The following is a 27,357-nucleotide window of genomic DNA, read 5'->3' as shown; positions in this document are numbered from 1 at the left end:
AAGGGGAGGAGACGGGAGGGAGGCGGATCATTTCCGGGTCAAGGCGGGGTTGAAATCGCCCCGCTCTCCAGCTCCCCCTCCCAGACCCGCCGAGGCCGCCGCCGTAAGAGCAGCTGCCGCAGCCCCTTCCCGCTGCCCTCGCCCTCCTCCCGCCGCCGCCCTCCCGGCTCTCTCCTCTTCCTCCTCCTCCCCTCCCCCGCCCCGCTCCCTCCGCCCGCCCCGGAGACCCGCGCACCGCCCGCCCTCCCTCCTCCCGCTCCCCTCGTCCCGTCCCCCTCCCCCACTGAGGGAAACGCGCGCCCGGGCGGGCCCAGCCACCTCGCCAGGTAAGGGCGCCTCCAGTCCAAAACGGTTTGGCCCCCAAATTATTAATTTTTAAAATATATATATTTATTCATTTTTTCCCCAAATCCCCGGTCTCGAGTTATCCCCATTTCCCGACGACCCTGCCCCGGGAGCCCGCCCGCATGGGTACGCAAGGCCGTGGATGCGTTTGCGGCCTACTGCGGCCTAGTGGAGCGCGTGAGGCGGCGCTGTAGTGACTGGCGCGCGCGCGGTGGGGGGGGAGGAAAGGGAGAGAGGAGGGGGTAGCGGCGCTGCTGCTTTGGGTTCCACCTGCGGCGCGTGAGGGAAAGGAAGGGGGGGGGCTTGCGCGCGAGGGAATGAGAGAGATTGGGAAGGCCGCAGTGGGCCGGAGGGTGGGGGCGCTGTTGCTGCGTCACATTGGGCGGGATCTAGGCCTGGGCCTCGCGCGCAAAGGGAAAGGGGGGGGGGCGGCACGAGGGAGGGAGAGAGAAGGGGAGGGGCTTCTGCTCTGGGCGGGGGAAGGAGGGAGAAAGGGAGGCTGACGCGGGTGAGAATGGAGGAGGCCCGCTGGAGGAAGAAGGAGCCAAGGCTTGCGGAGGGAGGCGAAGGAGAGTGGCGTCGCGTCGCTTCCAATCCCGCCCCGCCAGCCACACAGCGCCCTCTTCTTCTTCTTCCCTTAGCTCCCTATTTCATCGTAGGATAGGAATCTTTGTAAGAACTTTTGCCATTGGGAGGGCTCCTCTTCATAGCGACAATAAGAGTAATGTTTCGACAGGGAAGGAATTGTTTGAGAGTGACAGGGGGGTTTCAGTGTTTAATAATTTCCATAGATATTTTTTTAACCTTTTTAATCGACAATATTGTATCATGTACAGAATATATAAGAAATACATTTACATTATGTGTGAAGAACCAAATCTTGTAAATGGCGTCCAATATTGTGCCATCACATAACACAGTATAGATCAGGCCTGGGCGAACATGGGCCCTCCAGGTGTTTTGGACTTCAACTCCCACAATTCCTAACAGCCGGCGAACATGGGCCCTCCAGGTGTTTTGGAGGCTGTTAGGAATTGTGGGAGTTGAAGTCCAAAACACCTGGAGGGCCGAAGATTGCCCAGGCCTGGTATAGATCCATTCAGCCTGCAAGTTACAAACATCTGACTTGCATTTGACTCCTAGTTACAAACAGGGAGGGGGTGGACAACAGGAAGTGAGGGGGAATCTACCCCTAGGAGGGGAAATGCACTCCTGGAAGAGTTATCATGGGGAAAATGTGTATTTTGGCTGCAGTAACATTTAAACAATGCACCTGTTCTGACTTACATACAAGAGCAAACCTGCAGAACTATCTTGTTCATAATCTGGCGACTGCCTCTACAAGGGTGTTTCAAAAAGATACGATTTGAAGGCACATTGAAATTGGGTCCATCATTTTGAAGCCCTTTCTTTAGGAGACCTTAGGGCCTTTTGGCCCACCCTGTGTAACAGTGAGGATGTGGAATTAACCTCCTCCTCTACGAACACTGGTAAGGGTTATTGACAAATCCCCCCTGAAAAAGAAATCATAGGATTTAAGGAAGAAATGTTCTGAAATGAAGGTAAAAGTATGAGCAGGTATAATTTTACCACTTCACTTAGGTTCAGGATATCAGGTGGCCTGAGGTCTTTGAGGAAAGTGAAATGATTTAAATAGGAACTGCTCTTGTCTTGTACTAAAGCAGTGGTTCTCAACCTGTGGGTCTCCAGATGTTTTGCCTTCAACTCCCAGAAATCCAAACAGCTGGTAAACTGCCATTTCTGGGAGTTGTAGACCAAAACACCTGAGGCCCCACACGTTGAGAACCACTGTACTAAAGGAAAGAAAAAAATGTGTCAATTGAAAGAATGACAGGCATAAACCCAAAACTTGATTTGGGAGTATGTCTTCTTTCCCAAGCAGTATCAGTTTTCTTTTCCAAGCATTCGGTTTTCCTATCTGTGTCATGTTCAAGCTGTTAATTAAGGTGGAAATGTCAGTCACTGCATTCTTTGAACACAGGAAGTTAAAAGGAAGAGAGAACAAAGCACTGAAGTGTGTTTTAAAATATATAGATCAATTTCTATAGCAGAAATATATGGTAAAGCTAAATCTTAGGTTCACTTATGTATGTAGTATTTTGTCATCTGTAATTTAGTTCTTTTATTTTGTCTAATGTTAAACAATAACTATATCAATAGTTTTAACAATAAAGTGTTTGTAAGTTGCTTGCTGTCACCTTTCATATACTTAGTATTTTAATTTAATGTCAAATTGGAGACTTAAGGCTACTATTAGTGGGAAATGATATTCCTTAAAATTGGGTTTGCACTGACTTCCTTTGGCCACTGCATAGGAGTTATGCTCAGAAGTTGCTCCTAGGTGATTTCAAGGTTGAGGCTGCTAGCATTTCCAAGTCATGGAGTTTAGTGAATAGTCACAAAACCAATCCCTTGAATGTCAGTATCTTTAAATACTAGTGCACTTGAATCTGTGAAAGTAACTGGAGACAGCCTTTGCTGAAGCTGTTTGTACTCCAATGGGCTATGAAGCTGAGAACTAAAAGTGTCAGCTGTTCTCCCTTAGCAAAGGGGAGAAAGGGAGTGAGGTCAGGTTGTTCAGGGGAGATGTTCCAGAGATTAACTTTAATCAATGGATTCCCATAAGGATTAACACATCTGGGTTAAGTGCCTCATGCCCAATTTATGAATAAACACCCAGAAGGTGCAAACATTTAGGTATCTTGTGGTTAGTGATAAGAATCTTGGTTTGGAGAATTAGTAATAGTCATCTTGGTTACTTCTTCCCTTTCATATAGCAGTAGGGCTGTAGTAAGAATACAACATGTTGTGGTATGTTCAATATTGTACAGTATAAGATCAAAAATTTTCTGGTGCCATCTTAAAAGGGTGTGTGTGAATGAGCTCATTGTGTGGTAATAAAACAGTATAGGTGGTCTTTATCTGTTCTAGTTTGATTTCCTCCCAGCGACCAAAGATTTGACCACTGACTAAGCCTGACAACTGAACACAAGATGGACACCGGTGTTATCGAAGGAGGTTTAAATGTCACACTTACCATTCGCCTACTTATGCATGGGAAGGTACTTGTGCTTCTTCATCTTGTTTGCTTTAGACTGAAAGTAGGTCACAGCAAATGTCTTGGAAAACCCAGTTGTCTGATCAAATTAAAGCATCACTTTGCTCTTGGCAAGCCTTGCTCTTTGCATCAGAGCATTCCGTTAAGAATAGTAGAGGATATCTATAACTTAGTACTTTTAAATAAATTAATTGGGTAATACTGTATTAGTGTAGTATCATTCCATTTTGAGTACTATATGGTGGAGATGGAAATGTCAGATTTTAAATTTATCTCTTCAATTATGCTTTTGAAGGGTGTGCAACTTGTAATCTATTAGAAGTAGGGTGAGGGGTATGGCTGTATGAATGTCAGAATGATTGAGAACTACACCTTTCTTGCATTTGCTGTTGCAGGAGGTTGGAAGCATCATCGGAAAGGTATGTGAACCCTCTTAATTCTTGTTCTGTTACATGAATTCAGATTAGTAATGTTAGTAACCAGTTTCTCTCTGCTTTTTGTGTGTTTGTGCATGTGTAGAAAGGAGAATCTGTAAAGAAGATGCGTGAAGAGGTAGGTTTGGGGGACTAAAAGCAGGAGACAAAAACCAATGAAGAGAACTAAGATAGACAGTAAGGGGCTCTTAAGATGGTAGGCATAGATCTCGAGGCAAACATTGTTAATTGTGAAAGTTATGGGGTAGTCTTGATGTATATTTGGGTATGTGGTTGATGGCCTTTCCAAAGAACCGGCTGTGGATCAGACACATCTTCATGTGAAGGAATGGCAGCCTTTTGCATTTCAACATCTGAAAGCCATGATTATTGATTTGGCTGCTCCGGTGCTAGTACTTACAATCTGCCTAATGAGGTAAAGCCTACAGCCTCATTAGTTGCATTTTTCTAAAGCATTAAGTCTCACTAAATTCAGTGAATTTTTTAGGAATAGGTTTGCTGTAGTCAAGTAGAAGGGAGGGATCCTAAAAGACATTCCTTGTTTTATTTGCAACTCTATTTTGTTTCCTTTCAGAGTGGTGCTCGCATTAACATCTCAGAAGGGAATTGCCCAGAACGGATTATTACTCTTGCTGGACCCACTAATGCCATCTTTAAAGCATTTGCAATGATCATTGACAAACTGGAAGAGGTGTGTAACCTTTATTCAATCTTCCTGATGCATTGACTTAACCAGAAGAAACACTGTTCTGTACTTCTTTTGTAACAACTCAGGAGTGATGTAACAACTCAGGTCCATCCATTTAACTTTCTGGCAGTATTGAGTGTGGCAGATAAATTTATTTCAAACATGAGATGAGATTGTTATACCTGTGTAAGCATTCTTAACAGCATAGTGTATTCAGCAGAAACATGGAATTGTAATTTTCCAATTGCAAATTGGCTTGTGAACCTTATAATAAAGAGTTTGTGAGAATGCAAGTACAAATCAAAGGAACTTAGATAGGCAGTAAGGGATTCTTAAGCTGGTAGGCATAGCTCTCATAAGAATGACCATTATGTGACAAAGAATATGTCGTGTATGTTGTATGTAAATCTTGGTGGTTATCTAGGGATGTTGACTAGGATCCTGAATTTACTGTCACAGGTAAGAGCTCCCAAGGGAAAATTATTTGTGTCATCTGTCAGTGTCTTTTAAATGATGTTTGAAGAGATTGAGGATCCATTGGGACCAAGTGAGATGGTGCTCTATGGAAGAGGTGTTATGGGAACTCACTCTACCTCTGTATTACAGATAGAATTTTCCTTTGGATCATAGTTCTGTTCCTGATGTCTGTGGACATTTAATGCTACCTAAGATAATGAACTCCATTTCAGATTAAGAAGTTGTTGGCAATTCTAATGTGTTTTGGATGTATTGTAGCTTCTAGTGTTTCTCAGAGCGTTTCTTGCCTGGAGGAGACATTTATCTATTGACTCTTGTCTTGGGACAAAGTGAAGCTGAGAACTGAGCTAAGTGTTTGGATTTATACAGCTAATTTCTTAAAAGTGTAAATTAGCATAGTGAATAGCTTGGCTTACCCTGCCACTCAACCCTAACCAGCAGAACTTGTAAAAGTGCTTTATTAATCAGAATTCTGCATCTCTGTGTACTGATGCTGTGGCCAAGGGAGCAATTTACTGACATTTTTGCTAGGTTTCTGCCTTCCTTCCCCACCTTGGGACTTAAAATGTCCAAAGTATCATTTTCCGTTGAGCTGCCTTAAAGTTGTTTACGGTTATTTTTTTTATGTTTTTCTTAGTTACAAGTTCAAATATGAAGGTCAATGGGTTTTAATGACCAATGAATTTCAGTTAAAGTAAATATCCTGGTTTGTCAGTTTTGAGTCTACAGGAATCAGCATGAGTTGCTTCTGAATTTAGCCTGCTAAAATTGTGATCTTACTCAATATCATGTTTTTTTCCCTTTGCCAGGGTTATTTGCCCTGCTGTTTTAGAAGAACCGCCCCAAACTGTTTTGTTCTATAATGCATAATACTGGTATTTCAATTTAACAAAAAATACAGAATAGAGGTGTAAAAGGCTACATGTCCATTGGAATCTGAATGTGTTTGTACCCCTAAAGCCAAGAAGTTAAATCAAATGAACCTCTGCAATACGTGTGCAAAGCTATGTCTTTAACTTTTGAAATGCACTGCCTAAGCATTACCAGAACATTAGTAACTTGAGAGGGCTTTTTCTACAGTCTCCACCTTCTTTTGAAAAGCTTGTGAACTGTCCTTGACAAGGGCAAGATGGTGTCTCTTTGCTCTCGGCAAAGAGATTTGCAGCTTGCTCAACACAATAATTCTTGTAGTCATGGCATTCTTTTACTCCATCGTGACAATGCCTGAACTACAGTAGGAATCTGATAGATCATACGCAATAGTACAAACCAAAGGTTTTAGTGTCTAATTGGTATGCCCTTTGAAGAGAAAGTGACTGCTTAGTTCTTTTTGTCAATTCAGAATTGCACTTGGCTTCAGCACATTGCCCCCCCCTCCCCAAATAGCATAAGTCTTCAATACCTCTGTGGCTTTGTGAAATGCAATTATATATTGAATAAAATTTTGTTATGTTCTTGATTCAGACTGTTGGGGAGTTCTCTTGGAAGGGGGAGCTGATTAGGTGACCCAAAGCACATGTGTCAAACGCTAGGCCCATGGACTGAATGTCATTATATGAGGCTCTGCATATTTTGCATCATTAGACATTGTGACTGCCCTGTTTGCCCAAAAATAAAATCTGCTCCAACAATAAGCCCTAGTATGTATTTTCAGAATTTTTGAGGATGCTCAAAATAAAATCCCTACTGCAAAAATAAGCCCTAGGTTCAGTTCATAAAAAGTTAGTGTCCAGACAGCTCCTAATGTAAACTCAGTTGGCAATAGATGCAGTACCAAGGAAAGCAGACGCCCTCCAAAGAATCACACTCAAAATACCCTCAAGAAACCCAAGAAAATAAGGGTTGGTGAGTGCCAGGCTCTCACACGCAGATTGGGTCGTTCCGCTGACATCACTCCTGTCACAGGCGTGTGACGTTCTATCATGTCCCTTGGCGTTCCACCTGCTCATCTGCATTCCACTGCATCCAAGTGTAGAGGTTGGCTCCCCCTGTTAACCAGAGGCAACCACAATGCTCTAATGTAATGGACTCAGGTGTGGAGTGACCCCAGCAGGACTACCTGGTCTGTGTGTGAGAAGTTAGTACTCAACAACTCTTACGTTTTGGATTACTTGGGGTCATTTGAATGCGATTCTTTCAGGGTGTCTGCTTTCCTTGGTAAAGGGTTTATCCACCATTTACTATGGTAGAGAACCATATGTAAACCAATGAACAAGACACATGACTATATTTGAATAAATGTGGATTTTTGTTTAAGAATAAATGCAGGTTGTTCATATAAAAATATGATACCCCCTGAGAATAAGCCCTAACACATCTTTTGAAGCAAAAATTAATGTAAGACCCTGTCTTGTTTTTGGGAACACGAGGTAGATTTAATGGGAGTTGTGATACAATAACATCTGGAAGCCTGCTGTTTGTTCTCTTTAGTTAGGATATTGTGGTTTGAATTTAGTTACAAGGCTTGTAGATATGTCAGATTTTGAATGTCCTTTAGCCTTTCCCCAAGCCAAGTCACAAGTGCTGTTAGGTTGCAGTTGCATTTATCCCCCAGTACACATGGCTTATAATCAAAAGTAGTGGGAGTTGTCATTCAGTAACATCTGAGGACCCAAATTTAGTAAAACCTAAAGAGCACCAACCTTTATATAGAAAAATATAGCTCTCATTCTGTATCCACAAATTCTGAGTCCATGAATTCAACTTTGAAGGCAACTATAAAGCTGATATGGCACTTGGGAAAAATGACTTTGATACCCCTGACCCAAAGGTATCACCAAGAGTATTTCCTTCGTTTAAATATGAATAACAGCTTGGGAGAAAGGCACATGCTCTAGTTTTGACTGCTTCCAAGCTGATTTATTGAATATGTTTTAGTGCATTCTGTCCACTTGCGGGTGCAGGAGAATCTAGGTATCAGACACCTTGGCTGATGTTGTTGATTATTGCCTCAGTAACATTTGCTAGTCACTGTCAGACCAAGCAGGTTTTGGAGTAGTTCCTCAACAGAAGATGTAATAGAGATATTAATTCTGCATAGATGTTGAAACAGCAGTTTCCAGTGACAGAATGTACATATAGTTTGTGCCTCTCTCTCAGCTGAAAGCGTGTATTACCTGAATTTTACCTTTTCCCCTAAGCATTGTGTATTCTTTAAAATGTGACTATGGCTTTCATTTGAAGTTTCTGTAGTTTGAAGTTTTTTAACATATTTTTTTCAGGACATCAGCAGCTCAATGACCAACAGCACGGCTTCAAGCAGGCCCCCTGTTACTCTGAGACTTGTGGTACCTGCCAGCCAATGTGGCTCTCTCATTGGGAAAGGAGGCTGCAAGATCAAGGAGATAAGAGAGGTGTGTACTGAACTCAGCTAGGGCAATGAGACTTGTTTGCTACTTGCCTCTGTTGCAGATGTTACATCAATTCCCCTTCATGGTGACTTCATCATGTGCCAAATGTGTTGAGGGTGAATACCACACATAGACTCTGTGTCATTCTACTTAATACAGCCATTTATATTTAGTGCTCATGAAACTGAGACTCAGTGGCTAGAGTCAGACTTGGTATAGCTGGGTGCTTTTTATAAGTTATCTCTCATTTCTTTGTCTCTCATGTTTTACTTTCAGGATCAGTTGTTGTCAGATAAGTGAAAGAGGTTTCCTGATAGTAAACAGTGCTCTCAGTGGATGACTGGTCTCAGAACTAGACAGTGCTGGGACCCTACCTTGATTTGTTTAAATAATTGTTCAATTTATAAAGACAGGTTAACTATTTTGGAAGTCAAGTATGTAGATTAATTTTTAATATTCAAAATGTAGGATTCCATTTGAACATAAGGCAGAGTATTATGGGCAACTTGTGGTACAACTATTTTTATTGAAGGGTAGTATCAAGGATATCTCAATTTTTTTCTTAATTGGAGTCTTTGGGTACAGTGCCATTTTGATGGGAAAAAATACTAAGTAGAGTGTTTGAGTTCTTTCATACTCTTATCAGATGCTTTCTATTACAAGATATGTCAAACCAAAGCTTATATTGCTGTATCGAAAGAGTTGTGACATTCACAGAAGTGAAGCTGACTGTTTTATACAGGCCCCTTCACCAGCCTCTCAGACTATGATTGTCTATTCTGCTCTTGTCTCCTTCCCCGTCTTCAGAGTTTAGCTAGGCTTAGGAATGCCTGCTATAGATCATCCATTTGAATTTGTTTTTCATACTGTCACTGTTAGAGCTGCCTGGGAAATAAACACTGGCTGATAGTCCCACTTAATGCTGACTCTCAGCTGGTGATAGTTAATTCTACATTTTAGCTGAAGGCACAGTATCACACACTGGCCATTTAAAAAAATCTTTTGGCATATTATTCCTAAACTTAAGCATTAAATAGGTGCACTGTGAAGGTAAGAAGTGGATTATATCGATCAGATTATTTGTGGCATCATATGTTCCCTGATAGGTAATACTGAATATGAGATAGATTGTCTCATCAGTATTAGGATGCTTAACCTCGAGCTGCCAAAAATGGTAGTTGTGAAATAGTAAAGGATATTCTTGCAGTTCATGATGGAAGAAACCCTGCCCAATTGGTTCGTTATAGAATCTGTGGAATCTGGAAAACTAGGTCTTTACCTGTAAAGCTGTTTATGAATATTGAATGTCTAAGGAATGTGAAGCCATGGCTCTCATGCTGAATCAAATACAGTGATATGTAAAAATAGTTGTAAACATGGAGCCCTTTTCTTTTGGCTAGTTCCAAATTACTTGGAAGATGGGGAAATGGCCATTCCACTGTGCTAACCAGCTGTCATATTGTAAGACCAATAACTCAGGGAGGCAAACTATGTGACTTGGTATTTTTAATCTTAAGAGCACAGGGGCACAGGTCCAAGTGGCAGGAGACATGTTACCCAACTCTACTGAAAGAGCGATCACCATCGCTGGGATTCCTCAGTCCATCATTGAATGCGTCAAACAGATCTGTGTGGTCATGCTGGAGGTAAGTAGGAAAGGCAGAGTACCCTATCTTTAAGATACTGAAAAGTTGTTAGTGCAACAGAAGGGCTACTGTTACTGGATTTCTGGTGGTTGCATTTTAGTTTTGAAACAGCTGAGACTGAATTCCTGTGCTGACAGCTGTCTGAGTGTTTTTACTTCATAACATGTCTGGGAGCCTGCATATGTGAGAATCCTCTCTTTCTACTTGTGTGTTTGAAGTCAGCGCTACTCAAAATGGTGCTCTGTACGTTGGTGCTAGTCCTTGACATGTTTCCAAGAATGAAAGAAATGATTGTGGTCTGTGGGCACAGGTATGATATTGTCCCTGGCACTTTGGGGGGGGGGGGGAGTCAGTCTGTCACAATATATTGTCAGAGAAACTAGGAAATATTTTCCTGGTTTCAGGTTCATAGGGACTTGATAGTGGAGAAACAGGGTTTTTAAAGGGGCTTACATCCAGTTTTAGCACTTCTTTAAATAGAACTGTGGAAGAGGAATTGCTATTGTAAAAGCAGTTGAATGTGCTTAAAATGAACATCTGTACAGAAGGTAATTCTTGCTCTAGCTTACAAAAAGTAGTGTGCTTCAGGAACCAACTCAGTAAAGCTAGTAAAAGTGGCCGACACTTGGTACAAGACCATATAAGAGTGTGTGTTGTAAGGCCCCATTTTAATGTGTTGAATGGGTGAGGGAAATATTGGCTCATTATATCTCTGTATCTTTGCTTGTGAGGAATTGTGGCATAATGGATTAAGAGTTGGACAGTGACTGGAGCCCTGAATTCAATTCCCCATTTATTCAGGGTAATTCATTTGGTGACTTTGGACTCTCACAGCCTCAGAGGGAGGCGGTGGTAGACCTTCTTTGAACAAGTCTCATCAAGAAAATTTCAGGATAGGGTTACCTGTACTCCGAAACCTGAAACACACAACAGCAGCAAATGCCTGCAGTGTTTATAGCCTCAAGTGATTCTGCTTGTCACAAAATAATAATAATAATAATAATAATAATAATAATAATAATAATAAACTTTATTTCTACTCCGCCCCCTCTTCCTGAAGGAACTCCGGGTGGCTTACAACAGTCAACAAATACAGAAAATAATATAGGCAATAGATAAGAAACAACAATAACCAATTATCACTACATAACATTAAAATAGCATACTAATAAAAACATTAATAACAGTGCATTTATTATCAAAGCAGTATCGTGTACATTGGCCTTCACTTCACAGTGACTTTGTATTTGGTTCCCAAAATTTTCATTTGATCAGGCTGTATGATGCTTTTTAAAACAATGCTTTCCCTCTTATTCATATTGGTTGAAACAAGCTGCTCTTCTCTGGAAGTTAATGCTACAAATAAATGAAATACACTAAAAACTGCCAGAGTTAATCCTCTACTATAGAAACCAATATGATTTCTGTTCAGGGACAGATCAAAGGAGGAATTGTGCAAGTTTGAGTAGGTAATCAGCTTAAACACCTCACAGAGCTCTACAAGCTTCTGCCAGATACAGAACTATTTTGGCATTAGAATGCCCACCAATTAACCATGTTTTTCTTTGCCTCTTCCTTAATCTAGTCTCCCCCAAAGGGCGTCACCATCCCTTACCGACCTAAGCCATCCAGTTCTCCTGTCATCTTTGCAGGCGGTCAGGTAAGGCCATTCCTCTTGTTGATTATGGGTAGGGGCAAGAAAACCGTAGCCTACCAAGCTTCAACACTGCCAGCACACATCAAACCACTCTGCATGCTTATCACCTGTGCTGCCCACCTGGCCAGCACAGTGCTACTTCTGCTGCTTTGGTTTTGTTCTTTGGAGGCTGCTCTCGAATGGTCAAGACGCTCTGATATTCTTTGGGAATTCATGTAGATAGCCATGTGCATTGGGAGAGTTAGCTGGAGTTGGCAGTCCACTTCAGACATACCAGCAAACCAAATGTCTGTTGCTTTCACTTTTGAGGCAACACTTGCAATTAGTGATTGCAATTAGCTTGAACTCTGCAGAGCAGTAGTTTAAAAGCAGCAGGGGATAATTATTGAGACAAACAGGTGTTGTGACAACTAGAACCCAGCGGACTGGGGAAGTGAGGAGATCCTGATTGCCACCATGATAGTTATAGGCCAAAATCTGGACTATTGAAACAAGTTTCTTTAACAAGATGACGGTGCCTAGAATGGCTCTTTGCTGTCGTCAAGGATTTTACATGGCTAGCTTAAAACATGCTGAGTATACTGGATCTGACTCTTTCTCAGACACAATTACGTAAGTTGCTTAAGGCATATGGAGGTGAGGCACAAGTGTAAATTTTTGGGTAAGGTTAAGCATTATTATGGCCAATGCAGGATGGGGCTTCAGTCTCCCAGCTGGCTTGAATCCTATTACTATTTTCAATGAAATCTGTTTGCTTGATGGGCTGTAAGAGTTCAGGTATTTTCTGCAAGGCATTTAAAAAATTACAACTGAACTTGCCAATACATGAAGCCAAATTAGCCAGATAGATTTTGTGTGAGGTTGAAACATGCAGTTCTGAGAAGCATGAAGCCTTTTGGAACTTTGTGTCCAGGGAAGACTCTTGCGTGAGTATCTGGAATTGGAACGCCCTGAAGACTTGGTCATTCAAATGACTCAATATTCATCTGTAAACTTCCTTTAAAGGGGCCAGAATTAATAGTTCCAATGCTTCCAATGTAGATTTGACTTAACTGATGGGTGGGAGAGGGGTGAGCTAAGCAAATTGAAGACTATGAAAGTTGTGTGTTGGTGTGCTGGGCATTAAATGGATAGTGTCAGTCAGCAACAGAATGTAGAGGCAGCAGCTGTACAGATCTGGCTGAGGTGTACCCAGTGCTTGCACATTGATATGCCACTTATGTTGGGAGATCTGTCTGATAACCTCTTGCTGGGGAAATGGTGCTGTCCTGGTCTTGTTCTTGCCTCAATCCCTTCCCTCTTCTTCCTTGCCCTGTTCATATTACCTACTCTCCAGAGGCTCTTGACAGCTTGCTAAGCAGGTGATTGGCAGCGGAACGGCACATGGGAGGTTATGGAAGATATTTGCAGTTGCTCGCTCGCATCCTAGAAGTTGGTCTTGTGGCAGGGTAGCTCTATTAGCGGGCAAGGCTCATTGTATCCGTGCAGACTCCCCCTGCCCCTGAGGGTGCCAATAATTGGGGTTTGCCCTCACGGAAATCTCACACTGTTGTCTTTGCTACTGATGTGACTTGAATCAGAGTAAGGCAGCATCTCTCTAGCACAGGTTAGCCCTTGATTAGAGAAAGTTTTATATGACTTTGGTGTTAGCGAAAGGTTTCGGATTGACAGCCCTGGAGACTGAAGTCCTCTATTTATCCACAGGACAGGTACAGCAGCGGCAGTGCAAGCTACCCCCACACCGCCCCATCAATGTGCCTCAACTCTGACCTGGAGGGACCACCTCAAGAGGTGAGAGGGGAGTTCAGTCTCCATGGCCCATTCAATCCTTGGCCTCTTTGAGACTGCCAACAAGGGTGGCAAGACTGGTGGTGGCGGCTTGTGCTGTGAACTCCTGTTCACTGGGAACTGGATTAAGGCCACCAAACAGTACTCGGCAGGCCAGTAGGCAGCCCTGCAAGTGGTTACAGCTTGGTCCTTTCCAGCTTGGGCTGCAGTTCTCCCCATGCCCTACAAGTGAGAGACTTGTGCCCCTAAAGTTTCACTTAGTCTTAAGCCAGTCCCCACACAGTCACTGCCTTGCTGGGTTGCTTCAGTAGCGTAATTGCCAAAACCATCCTGTTTGGCAGCTGCTTTCTCCCTCTTTTTCAGATGTAGTTCTGCCATCTAGCGCCTGGCAATAGTGTGTCCACCGTAGGTTCCTGAGGAGCATGGAATGCTGGGCAACTAACTTAGTGGGTTGGGGCTGAACACTCAGCTGGTTCCTTTTAGCTTTAAAAGCAGTTGGAGCATAGGAGGTAATTAAGCTTCCCTGTGGGGTCAAGTCTGGGTTGTATATAGGGCAAGAGGGCTTGTAGCACTGTCCAGTCCTCCACTACACAACAAATCATCACCGACAACCAGCAGTTAACACTAATCCTTTTTGTGGCAGGGGACCAGTTTCCCTTTTCACACTTCTATACACTTAGCTAATTCAAGCAGCCCCCTTAGAGACCTGCCTCCAGGCTCCCACCAATTCTCCCCCTCAGCTTTCTGGCTTCCTGGCTAGTTGAAATCTATCTGTCACTGGGTGGCTGTCCAATGGTTTTTAATAGGACTGTTTTCCTCCTTTTTGTAGGCCTATACCATTCAAGGACAGTATGCCATTCCACAGCCAGATGTAAGTTTTGTTTACACTTCTTGTCTTGAAACCACCCGACTCCTCCCTTCAAAATTTCTCCATGCTTTCTTAATAAGCAGCTTTAGCAATCTGTTTTGATTTGAAACCACAATTTGATCTAAAACGATCCTCAAATTTTGTTCAGTGCTTCTTTGCGTAGCCAGTCTTGAGCTGTCCTCCTTTTCCTGCCGGCCTGTGACACTTGCACAGCAAAACTTGGTACACATTTCCAAGTTCCAGTTTCCTCCCACTTCTCTCAATTTGACATAAACCCTTTAAAACAAGCAAGACAAAACTCCATGGTATACTGTCATTGTGGTTCTTGGTAAAAAGGGCATAGGTGTAGTGCATTTCACTGGTGGTGGTGAAGGGGAAGCTCGCTTCAAACCTCTGCTTTCCTCTTTAAGCATGATGCTCTGTACATCATGTTACTGTGCAGGTGTGGCTAGAAGGTGGTGGAGCGTTTGCTTGGGGTGCATTTCCTTGCCACGCTTCCAGCTTAATATAAAAGCCGTTAGCCATTTTAATTTGATGTTTAAAGGGTGCTTTACCTCCCTATTCTTTTTACTGATAATGTCTGTGTTTGAGTTAGATGTAGCACTTCTCATGGAAGGGCCCATAGGACTTAGATTTCCGCTTGTGGCATACTTAGGAAAAGAAAGAGTGGGCTGGGCTGAGTAGTGGAAAGATCTAGCAAATTGTGTTGTTTAATATAGGGGAGAGCATCTGGCTCCATTTAGTCACTCTTCATGATATACCTCTCTCCTCCAAATGCTTGACAGAGTCCTGCATGGTGTATCCCAAGCACCACTGCAAATCAGTCTCTGTGTTACTTTGCCTGTTCGTGCTTTGTCTCCTAGTGTTTGTCACAATTCACTGCAGATGCCTCCTGTTTAAACCCAGGGTACTTTGAGATGGGGGTTGGCTCCACACCCCTTCTGTCTGCACCCATTTCTGCTCAGGGCAGCGCTTGTCCTTAACCCTTCTCCTAAACTCCTGCCCCAAGGGGCAGCACTTCATGCTCAGCTTGCAGTGTCTGTTTATTTTCCTCTCTTTTGAAACTTTATGCAGAACTAGTAGGCTTTCAAAATTCCTAACATCATCTCTCTTTCTCTCCCTTTTAGCTGACCAAGCTGCACCAGTTGGCAATGCAACAGTCACACTTTCCAATGTCTCATGGCAACACTGGATTCAGTGGTATGAAAATCCCTTCTTTCTTGTATAAGCTAGCAGTCCAAGAATCATCACTTGGCCTTTAATGCAGATGCTGGCTTTAAGCTCCATTATCTCACTTTAAAAAGTCAACAGGTAACAAACTTGGGGAGTGGGTGGTCTTCACTACCCATGGAAATGAGACATGCGATTGCTGCTAGGTAGGGTGTTTATGCTATTTCCCCCCATAACCCTTTCAGTAGCTTTGCCAGTTATTTCTTGCCTCCAGCTGCTGCAATCCTGACAGTTGTGCCAAATTGTATAAAAGTTTGTCTTGTGGCTGAAAGTCTGATAGGGCTTCAGCTAGGACCACCACACTTATTGTCCCTTGTATCTTGACAGGCGTTGAATCCAGCTCTCCAGATGAGAAAGGCTATTGGGGTAATGACTGAAAAAAAACTGTAGTTACTCTATTGTGTGTTCATATTGGTGGGAGATTCTTTCCTTTATAGCCAGTTCTGCTAACCAGATACAGTGCAAGCAATTGCAAAATGTAGAAAGTAGTAGAGGTACAGATATTGATTAGGTTTGATTCTCTCTTCTCTTACAAAAGAAATCCAGCTGGAATCTATGGACAATCGAGTGTAATAGAAAGTGTCTAATTTCTCACTTAGGAGCAAAGTTGTTCCTTTTTTAAAGTGGTAGGTTAGCTATATGTTATGCGATAGCTACATTAGGTTGCTAAATTTAAAGGTCAGATCACATGATTTTGATAACAGTATCTGTCCTCCATTTGGTCAGTGAAGATTGTGCCTTAACAGTATTTGTGTCAGGAAGAACTCTGACATATGATTAAGATCTGAAGAAAATATGGGAGTGCATATTTGTTTTTGAGCCTGTATTTCCTACATTTTTGTGAGAGAGTTTCATAAAGGGTGACTCTGGTTCCTTCATTTGCATATTTGAACAGATATGCTATGTTCTCTTCACCCTAACCAGATAGAAGCTATTTTTTTGTTGTCTGCTCAGAAACTTTAATTCTCAGATACTTAGGAAAAGAAAGAAAGGGCTTGGATATAGCATCTTACATCTTGCTGTTCTGTCTGAATCTCTTCAGGATAGCAGTTTTTCCGGCAGCAAGTGCTAACCTGACTGGTCTGGTCCCTACTATCTCTGCCTCATGCTAAAATGTACTTTGGTCTCTTTCTGTGTTTTAGCAGGTCTGGATGCATCGGCTCAAACTACTTCTCATGAACTCACCATTCCAAATGATGTAAGTATTTTCAGAGTTGCAGAATACGTAGACATGTTGGATCTTACTAGAGCAATTCCACTGGTCTTGAGCTCCTGTGCTCTTTTCCCAAGAATCCCATCACAGGACATCGTAGCATTGTTCTTGTGCTATAGCCTGGATAGCTATCTTCAATTTGCTACACATGAGTGGAGTTTTTATATTCAGGACATTTGCATATTTGTATTCGACGAGGCAGTTGAGCTATAGTGCTGGAACTAGGGCACCATAACATCTTGTACTCTTCCTAAAGAATAAACAAACAAACAAGCTCTAGGCCTAAAGTGGGCCTTGACTCTAGATAATATTTTGGGGTTCTTGGGCATTTTTGAAACCATGCAACTTGCTTAAAATATGGTAAAATGTATTTGTAAGCTATTTTTAAATGAATTAAAAGGTTTGGGAGGCTTGAAGGGGAGGGATTTTGCTATTTTTATAGGAAGAGAAAGAGCAGTAGTAATAATTTAAGGGGGTCTTGCTTTATGGTCCAGTTCCATGACTAAAATGAGAGAACAGTTGTACTTTCTAATTGCAGTCCTGAAGCTCATCCTAATGTAGTCTTTACAACCTAGAACTTGGGAGGTGAATGCGTTGGCAGACACAATTTTATTTCAGTGCTTTTAAAAAGAAATTTAGATACTTGAATTGCTATGAGGGTCAGAAAGTGGCGTGAAAAATTCTGAGTATCCCCAGACACAGAAAGAGTTAACCTACTGCCCTTCAGATCTTTTGAAGTCTCACTAAATCTCAGCCTCTGTGGTTATTGGTCAGGGATTTTGAGTGTTGCAGTATAGCATCAAGTGTCATTTCCTACTTTCTATTCATATGGTTTACAATTTAAGTAGAAAATTGCAAACCACTAAATCTTTTGCTCAGGTAATGATAGAGCTCTCTTGTAGTGAAGCCTTGAGCATACAGATACCATGAGACTTATATGTGCTCCAAAATTGATGCAACAGAAAACAATGTTTAGGCCTCTTTGTGTTGTTAGGTTCGTGTTGCAAACAATAGAACAATTGAACCAATGTAGTTGTTCCGCTGTTGGAATCTTGAAGCCAATTTGGGGTGATTTCACATCACTTTGAGTTAAATGGCAAACATTGAAGCTAAGCAAGCTGTTTGGACAATCAGGAGTCTTTAAGTATAGTCTGAATTGAGGCCAAAGGTTTTGTTGAATCCTAGTGCATTTCTGTTACATTTGCAGTTATTTTAGTGCTGTATAGTGACTTGTGTTGCTAAGACTTCTGCGCTCATCAGGTTCTGTTCTGTCTACTCTGTATTACTGTCTGCATTGTGCACTCTTGCTTTGTTGTAAAGTTACAATATCAGAACATATTAGTGGGCAGATCCCTAATTGAAAAAAACAATATAATTACATTATGCAAGAAATATCAGTAATAACATGTTTTTTTTAAATTTCTGAGAAAAGTATAGTTGTTAATATGACTCTAAAAAATGGGAGGTCATGCTGACAAACAAAAAATACCCCGTAAGAATGATCTTGAATGCTAGGCAGGGTCAGCCCTTGTTAGCACTTGGATTGGAGCCCACTAATGAAAATAGTTGCTGTGTGCTGTATTTCAAAGGCAGGAACTGGCAAAAGTCTTGAGTATTCCTTGCCTAAGAAAACACTACACCACAGGGGTGTTAACCCTTCCCTTTCCTATGCTATCCAAAGCTTGTGTGTGTGTGTGTGTATGTATGGCTGTGGTTACACTTAAAATGTACCTGTTCCAATTTACATACAAATTCAACTTAACAAATTTTCAGAACCTATCTTCTTCGTAACCCGGGGACTGCCTGTACAAAGAACATAACTAGATCAGTTCTTCAGTTGATCTTGGTCATGATTTCAGTTTCCTGAATGATAGCATGGAAAAAGTGCTATTGCTCTTTCTAATAACTGGTTGCCACAGTATTTCAACACATTGTGTTTGCCCCATATGTTTAGTATAGTTGTATCAAGGCAGGGATGCAATGGAAGTTTCTCAAACGGCTGTGTAGAAGTGATAATGTGAGGAAGATAATAAGAAAGCTAGCTTAATGTTTGCAGTGTGTAGCAACATGAATAATAATGAAGGCAGAGTTTGTAAGGCTCAATAATCCCTGACCTAGACCATGTTAACTGTGTCTTAAGAGAGTTGTAGTCCAAAACATTTGCAGAGTGCTAATTGCCTGTTCTTAATTTGAATTTTTAGACTAAAATGTTACAGGTGATTCTTTGGTCTATCGGTAGTTATTGTTTGTTTGCTGGAGAAGCAAATTTAGAATATTCTTTTAATAAATATGCAGTTATAGTTTACTTTCATTTGGTTCTATAAATATGAGGACTTATAGGAACAAAAGATTATTTACCAAACATGAGATTAATGAGTTGTTTACCTAGCTTCATACATTCCTTGGTCTGTAGAGAAAGTGCCAGATAATGTTGGACTCTCAGGCTCCATTCTGACCCCCTCCCTTTTTTTTTAAACCACTCAGTTGATTGGCTGTATCATTGGGCGTCAAGGCGCCAAGATCAACGAAATTCGCCAGATGTCTGGGGCGCAGATCAAAATTGCCAATCCAGTGGAAGGATCTACTGACAGGCAGGTTACCATAACTGGATCTGCAGCCAGCATTAGCCTGGCTCAATATCTAATTAATGTCAGGTAAGTCTCTTCAAATTGTATACTTTTTCCTAATGCATGTATCAGTTTGCAGAAATGTGAATGTGAAGTGTCTCTAAAATCAGGCAGTATTCTGAAAGGTGATTTCTTAGCACTGAAACATTTCCCAAAACACCTGCCCTTCCCCTGTACATTGGTGGGTAAATACTATTGTTCCATGCCCCATTCCCTTCTTTTTGTGAGAATATTGAATGAAGATTGAAGGAAAGGAAGCGATTGAAGTAAATGGGGGGAATATGTGGACAGCCTTATCTTTAGCTAGCAACCCAATATTGATCCTGGCTGATGACAGAAATATTTACCACTGTTTTTGGGAAGCCGTGTATCTAACATTGAGGTAGATTTAAGTTGAAACCTTATAACAAAGCCTGTCCAAAAATAAGATTATTTGCTGGGTCTCCAGAAAGGCAGTTGATGCCTTCCAGGAGTCCTAGAAGCTGTGCAACCCCACTGGTTGGAACTGGAGTAGAGAGTGAAGACTTAGTGCTGCCTTGTGGGATGTGGCTATGTGCACTGAAAGGGCTCCTTCAGTTTCTTTTCTCCCTTCCAATGTTGCTAGCAGCAAAGCTTCCGTTAAAAGCTGCAGCAGTACTCTGCAGCAAGCAATTGCTGCTTCTCGGGTCTTGTCCTTAAAGCCTACTTGGCAAGTAGCCCTCTGTAGCTTTCGAGCAGGTCAGGTGATCTCATAAGTCAAAAGTAAAAGCACCAGCTCAGTGGGGAGAGTGTTGACTTCAATAATTTAAAACCCAAGCCTGAGCAGATGGCATGGTGTGTCCTAGATTTCTGCTCTTCCATCACTTCTGTAGTCCTGCTGCTCCTTTCAAAATGGCTGGACCAGCATTGAGAATCTGGCAGAGTGGCAAAGAGAGCTGAAAGCTAGCAGGAAATGGATTTTTCCGTCAGTCATTTTAGCACCCCATTGAAGAGTTGATGGTTCATTCTATCATATGAGCCACTTGTCAATAAATACGTACCTTCTCAAATCTGTGCATGCTAATACTTGGAAAACTGCACTAGTTGTCAGAGTGTCTTGATGCATTATTTTGAGCAACTGAAAGTACCTCCAGATTCTTGGAATGGAGGGGAATGTTTCAGGGTGCCCAGGAAGCTGTTGCTTCTTTGTACTGATCGACCCAGTTGTCTTCTGAACTAGTTATAGGAAGCTTGTTGGAATGTTTGCTCACCAAAATTGAGAGTCCTGTGTAGCAAAATTGAAAGTTCTACTCCTGAACAACTCTTTCATGTATTGGGCCTGCTTTGTGGGGATGGCAAGCATTATTCTATAACACAGCACCTTTGACTGGGAGGGTAGGAAACCCCTCAGGAAGTGGTTCTGCCTTGTGAGTGTCCTGGTGACACTTGCAAATGGCTACCAATGGAGACAAAGATGAAAATGCAAGGATTTTGAGTGTCTTTTGTGTAATAGCTGAGGTCAAGTGCTTATCATAACGAAAAACAGATCCTGCCAACTGGATTGCCTATTGCCTTCTAAATCATGTCCACTTGATTAGAGACTTCCAAAAGTATTTGCAAGACTCCAGTTTACTCAGGTCTGACCCACACTAAATAGTGGCGACCAGCACAATCACTCCACCTCTAAGCTTTCTCTCTGGGTGACATTAAAATAAATCCATCTGAGTTAGAGGCAGGAAACTGTGTGTCATTTCCAGTTGATTGAATGGATTGTGCTCTTTTATTGTGATAAAATTAGGAAAATACAATAGGTGCAGAAAGGAAAGGTTGGTGCCTGTTGGTCTTGGTGTGCTGAGCATCCTGTTAAATCTAAAGGTCTTAATCAAAACTGGACTTCATGTGCAGAGGGCATTGAGGAAGAATATTTCTATCAGAATCGTATAATTTGGTTTAAATGTGGTTCTGGTCTTCTCTTGAACTAGGCCACATCTCTTAAATCAGCTACACATCCTAGAAAATGTAATTGAGAAGCACACCTAAAAACGCAAGAGATGAAGTCAAATATATTTTCTATCACAAGTAAATTAAACCTTCCTTTAGTTATTTGGCTTGGTTTGAGTACTATATTTTAAAGTACATTTTAAAATGGTTCTCTCACTAGATAAAGGATTACTTCTGTTCAGCAATAGAGAAAATTGGTTTGTGTTAAGCCTCTGGCAGTTGGCCTAGGTATTTCTTTCATTAAGACTTCCCAGTTAGTTATGGTGCATGATACAGCTAGAACTAGTTTTCTGCCCAAGTGTGTGTGTTGAATGCTGAGAGGGTCTACGGAGTATCCTTACTCAACCTGAAGAAACAGCTGCATGGATTGCATGGGGAAAGTGGTGCATTACAATAACTTGTATAGAAGGTCTAGAGTTTCATCTGCCTTGGCTGTATTAAGTGTGTGTGTGCGCACTCTATAGTTCATTACTGAAGTAACCAAGTTCTCAAAAGCCAAAAAAAATAAAAATATTTTTTTTTATGATGGGTTTGAGTCTGGGATTTGGCAGGGAGGAGGGGGGCTATGTTTTGGGAGGCCTGTTAGCGGCTATTGGTACACTAAGGGAGTGTTGAGGTTCCCTTGCAGCCATATTCTCTCCCTATCCCACCTTTCTTCTGGCTATGCTATTTCCAAATCTTCCTAGACTAGGCTCTTGCTATTTAAGCTGTTTGTGTCCTGTGCTTTTTGTGTGGTGTTCCCACCCACCCACCCGTATTTTTGTTCCTTTTTTCCTCTGTTACAGTTTAGAAAGCGCTAAACCCTCCTCCCAGGCAGCCTCCGTCACGATCCCCGACCACCTCAGCATCAACCTCTCTCAACCCTCCACCCCTTCTTCTTCTTCCTCCTCCACCACCACCCCCTCGCTTGCGACAGCAGGGGTCTCCGACGCACCCTCCAGTCTCCCCAACCCTCTTCCGACCGCCCCCTGTGTCTCCAGTCTGCTTGGCATGAAACCCGTCCCTCTCCTGGCTCTAAATGTTGTGTCTGCTGCTAAGGGTGCCTCCACCACCTCAGCTGTGCCATGTGTTACTAACAAACTGAAAACGGAAAAACAGAGATTCTCTCCCTACTGAGTATCTGCTTGTGGCCTTAGAGGAACAGCAGAATTTTTTTTCAGCAATGTGGGGAATCCTGTAGAGGAGACTTGGAAGAGATTTTTTTTTAAACTTCAAAGCAAAGTGAGCTTGTGATTCCTTTAGGATGGAGTTTCTTTTTGCTGGCGACCGCTACTAGGTCAAAGACAATTGAGCAAGTGTATTAATAAGATTTCGAGTCCGGTAGTGATCTTGATTATGTAGCTTGTAGTAGTTTTACTTTTAGTAGTCTTGTTTTCATTGTTACCTGGAATAAGGTGGGTGGGGAGGGAGTGGGTGGGCTGGGAGTTATGCTAGCGTCTGTTAACAAAAGTACTCATTTGCAATTCCTTGCTTTAAGCTGTGCGAAGAGGCTACTTTGGCCAAACCTGTCTCAATGTCTGTCTTTGTAATAAAGTTATCACAGTGGGAACGTACACAGATGTGCCTGAATTGGGACTGAACTCTGTGGCCACAAGCTGGTTAAGTGATCACATTGCACCCCCCAGGCTAAAAGCTTTCAATACATACCCAACCATTGCACTACAACAGCCTTCACTGACTTGGCGTCCTGTGTATTGATTTGAACTCTACGACCCTTGGGCATTGGGTCTGCTGGCTAGTGGGGAGTATTAGTCTGAAATATCTGCATAGCACCAGGCTAGGCTAACATATATAATTGATTATATATATATAAACCATATTCTTTGGAGATTCTAATGCTTAATAGAATAGATTTTGCATACTGTCCTGCTTTCATGTATCTTGCCATTTTTCCATGAAACTTATTGCCCTGCCAGCCTTATAGTTCATCTGCTCAGTAGAACTACAGTATATTCTCTGCAGCCACATCATTTCCTTCGTATAGCTTATGGCAGATGTGCAAAGTCTGGTTCAGACATCTGGCTTTCTCCACATTGAAGACCGTTTTGGCCACTGAGGAGGTGACTGCATCTGGAGCAGTGGACACTTTGCAGTGAAAAATTTGAATGATGCTTCAGGTGCCCCCTTTTTTAATGTGAATTCCTAAATGGCACTTAATGTCAGGCGCTTAACCCTTAAAGTGAGTAGTTTAGTAGCCTAGCACTGTTGTTAAAAACAGTTGTCTATTGATGGCAGTATTGGCCTTTGACTAGTGTCAGGAACATCTTAACAGATGCTCCTTGGAGCATGTAATCGGTATTGAAAAACAGTCGTCTGGCCAGCTGGCTTCAGTCATTCTCATTTTTCTTAATCTTTGAGACTGGCAGCTGCTGGTTTTCTTCACTAAGGGCTCATTGAAAGCTGATTGCAATATTGTGCAGACAAAAGGGATATGCAACAAGATGATATGTTGGTGCCTTTAGCATGGCATTCATGTGTTCGTTCTTTTGTCTGAACATGAATACACATGATCTTTAGCCTGGGGTTGCCACACAAACATTGCTCATGTACTTATACTTTTTGAGTAGCCTCCTGTGCGTATAAACATTCACAGACTGAGGCAACATTGAGCAAGAACGGTGATGGTGGGACTGCTAAGATGCTAAGTGTTTATCCTTTGTATTTTAAAAAAGTTACTGGAACACATTCAAAATGGTGGCTGATGGCTGGCGTCTGTACAATGTCACTCTTTGCAATTCAGGGAGATGGGGGGTCCTGTTATGGGGGAGGGGGAGACCCTCAACTTACACAGCTCTGTCAAACTCTTTTTCCTAAGTAGCAGGAGTCTTTTAAAGTACTTGTTTCTGCAGTTTGACTTTCACAATTGTAACTTTTTTTAAAAAAACTGTTCTGCTCTGTAGTGTAACCACATTAAGTAAAAATTGTCCACTCTTAACCAAGTTTTTGGGCTGGCCGTTTGTTTTCTAGTGTCATGTCGAGGCTAACTTTGTCAGGTATATGTCCATTCTTGACTAGTAAGTGTGATTATGTGTTATACAAAAGCTATTGGTTCAGGGTAGCACCAACTTCTAAGCAATTTCAATAATCGTATGGAGCTGTAATGATGGGAAATGGGGATCTGAGTTTCATTCTTCTTCCTTTTTCTATCAAGCTGCATTCATATAAAACTCTGTTCCTGTACCCATTTTAATGTCATTAGCTCGGTGTTAAAGTAGGGGGGTGGTGTCCTGTCTCCCTATTAATAGGGAGAAACATTGGCATCCCTTACTGCTGAATGATTTGCCCAAGAGTCCTGGATTTTCACATCCTTTAGGATCCTATCCTTGCTCTTTGACAATTTCCACTATAGTTTCATTCTAAACATGAGAACTAGAATTCTTACGTTCTCTGTTAAATGAAGTCCCTTGTGCCCTGTCAACAACTCCAGCTTAGAGTTCTTTTGCCTCCCCTTTGGCCATCAGGTTATAGCTGCTTAGACCATTCTAACTATTCCTCATTGCATTCCAATAGGATTGGGTGGGAGAAGGTTTACATACACATACTCTGCTCACGTGGGTTTCCTGACATCAATCTGTGTCCTTGGGTCATCTCAGCCTCTTGAGACTTGGTTATTAAATATCACTCCCAGGCGGGGTGGGCCTGATGTTAGATGAGCAGTACTTGCACTGCTGGGAGAGTCTAGATAGAGGACATCAACCAAAAAGGTAAGTTTTGTGTACCTAGGCTTGCGCCTCTTGGATGTAAAGATTACAACTCCTTGAAGACTTGAGAGGGCTGAATGGAGAAATGTTAAAGACAACTTTTTTTTCTTTCCAACTCCCTTAAAAATCAACCATAAACTTTGGTATACCAAGTGGCGCAGGAAAACATGTAAACCCTGAATTTCAGGACCTTTGACTCCACACTTATTTGTTCCTGTTGGCTTGGCTTTAGGACCGGGCTATTCATTTTACTGAGGGTCACATAAGCCTTATGGTTACATACAAAGGGCCATCTGTAATTATAAGACTATATGAATGTAGCTATTTTGCTCTGGTATTGAAAGCCTCATGGGCCACATTAAAATGATGTGGAGGACTAGATTCAACCCACCGTCCTTGTATTTCACACGTGTGGCTTCGGCTAAAACTGGGCAGGCAGAAGAAATGTAGTTTAGCTTTAGCCTTTAAGCCCCTGACTGTTAAAAGGGTTTTGAACTGATTATATATTGCTACTGATACTAGCATTAGTCTGACTCACTTGAAAGAGGACCCTAGCTTTTACAGCAAATCCATATGTACTTTTTCCTTTAAATACTTGATTGTATTTATTCTTACTTCGCTTGGTAACTGTCACATAATTCCCATATCATTACTGGCTTGTGTCATCTATGGCTTCCCTCAGGGTCAGGGCATTCAGTCTTCAAGGGAACAAACCACATCTTCCTTGCTACATATCTGGCAGATGGTTGTAGGGGTAGAGGCCACTCAGTTGTGTCTGCTGTTAACAAAGCTCAGGGCATCAAAGGGCATTATGATGGCATGTCACAGCATGGGAGAACGTGGTTGCATTGATATTGCTGCAGTCTGAGCTCCTCAGTAACAAGAAGATACTTAGAACCATTGCTGATGAAAGCCTTCCAGCTGCTTTATATGGGATTGACAGTTATCACTGGGTCCCTCATTGGGAAAAAGGTGGAGTATAAATAAAATACCAGTACAATAAAGTAAAATAAGAAGTACTACAAATCAGTTTCAGCTCTTTATTAAACAGTAGACATTGGGTCTTTTAAATGCTAATACTGTACAGATGGAATTGAGTTTGTCTTGCATTAGAACTGTGGCTTTAACCAGTCCAAATTTGCTAAAAGGCCTTTAACCTCTGTTCTCCTTGTAGGCTTTCTTCGGAGACTGGTGGAATGGGAAGCAGCTAGGACAATGCAACCGCCTCACTCATTACCCGTTTCTGCCGTTCATCCCCATGATCCATCTGTGTAGTTTCTGAGCAGTCAGCGATTCCAGGTTTTAACTAGTTTGTAAATTTTCAGTTCTACATGCTTTACCCATCCACTCATGATTTTTTTTAATTGCAGCATTTTAATTCCTTTTCTCTGTTCAGCTGTTAAAATGCTGATCCATATTTTAGTTTATAAGCTTCTCCCCCTTCTTGGCTCATTGAAGTTTTTCTGTTATGTCATGAAATGTAAGAGTGGAATTAATACATTTCAGTTTAGTTCTGTAATGTCAGAAATTTTTCAAAAAAATAAAAAGATGGACTGGAGCTTTTTCTTGTGAATAGAAATGTGTGGTACTCTCTTGAGTTATTTCCTCTGGCTTTCGTTGTATTTTATGTGACTTGTTAAGCCTTCCAAGAAGCCATTCCCCTTAGAAATGCTCAGATTGGTTGTATGGGTCTGGTCTGTGTGGGTTAGGGAGGAGGGGGCCCTAACTCAAGAAGAGGAAATGCCCCAAGTGTCTGCTGCATCCAGATTCACACTGCTGTGGTCTGCAAGTTACTAGATACCACACACTTCTCTAGCAGTGGTGTGTGTGTGTGTGTGTGTGTGAAGCGACTTGCGAAACTGCAAGTTGCTTCTGGTGTGAGAGAATTGGCCATGTGCAGGGATGTTGCCCAGGGGATGCCCGGATATGTTACCATCCGGTAGGAGGCTTCTCTCATGTTCCCACATGAGAAGCTGGAGCTGACCAATGGGAGCTCACCCCACTCCCCAGATTCGTACCGCTGACCTTTCAGTCAACAGTCCTGCCGGCACAAGGGTTTAACCCATTGTGCCACCGGAGGGCTCCAGCAATGTGTTAGAAGTGCAACCATTTGGGATTTGAGGGGTAGAAGGAGACACCCAACACATGTCAGACGAGCCCTCAGTACAAGGACAAAGAAGCTTTTATAGTTAATGTCACTACTGAAGCTGGATAGCTGGTGTAGTCTTTCACTTCAGGTGAGCACTGTGTATACAAATGGTCCTGAAATCATGGAATCTGCTTCTATTTTAAAAG

General features: G+C 42.1%; 1 protein-coding gene across 18 annotated transcripts; it reads left to right on the top strand.

Annotated features, from left to right (window-relative positions):
- The first annotated feature begins 52 nt into the window (after positions 1-52).
- PCBP2 (poly(rC) binding protein 2) lies at positions 53-26,641 on the top strand. Of its 18 annotated transcripts, none has more exons than XM_060762857.2 (15): positions 53-326; positions 3,298-3,428; positions 3,820-3,843; positions 3,944-3,976; positions 4,433-4,549; positions 8,245-8,376; positions 9,891-10,019; positions 11,605-11,679; positions 13,381-13,467; positions 14,294-14,335; positions 15,460-15,532; positions 15,890-15,928; positions 16,708-16,760; positions 19,260-19,429; positions 22,147-24,300. In XM_060762857.2, exons 2-15 carry the CDS (start codon positions 3,360-3,362, stop codon positions 22,475-22,477), a joined length of 1,374 nt encoding a protein of 457 aa, XP_060618840.1. In that variant the 5' UTR covers positions 53-326; positions 3,298-3,359; the 3' UTR covers positions 22,478-24,300. The 18 variants fall into 18 exon arrangements, with proteins under 18 accessions (XP_060618840.1, XP_060618841.1, XP_067320376.1 ...); XM_060762855.2 differs by having other exon boundaries at positions 54-326; positions 3,314-3,428; positions 16,705-16,760; XM_060762852.2 differs by having other exon boundaries at positions 54-326; positions 16,705-16,760.
- Positions 26,642-27,357: the final 716 nt, after the last annotated feature.

The sequence above is a fragment of the Anolis sagrei genome, chromosome 2 (genome assembly GCF_037176765.1).
Source record: "Anolis sagrei isolate rAnoSag1 chromosome 2, rAnoSag1.mat, whole genome shotgun sequence".
NCBI lineage: Eukaryota > Metazoa > Chordata > Lepidosauria > Squamata > Dactyloidae > Anolis > Anolis sagrei.
The sequence above is the reverse complement of the archived record's forward strand: the minus strand, read 5'-3'. Positions and strand labels throughout refer to the sequence as shown.

Excerpts from the sequence above, each read along its gene's own strand:
- PCBP2 (XM_060762855.2), top strand. The coding sequence starts at position 3,360 with ATGGACACCGGTGTTATCGAAGGAGGTTTAAATGTCACACTTACCATT. Across the intron at positions 3,977-4,432 it reads TAAAGAAGATGCGTGAAGAG|AGTGGTGCTCGCATTAACAT; the intron begins GTAGGTTTGGGG and ends GTTTCCTTTCAG. Across the intron at positions 16,761-19,259 it reads AACTCACCATTCCAAATGAT|TTGATTGGCTGTATCATTGG; the intron begins GTAAGTATTTTC and ends TAAACCACTCAG.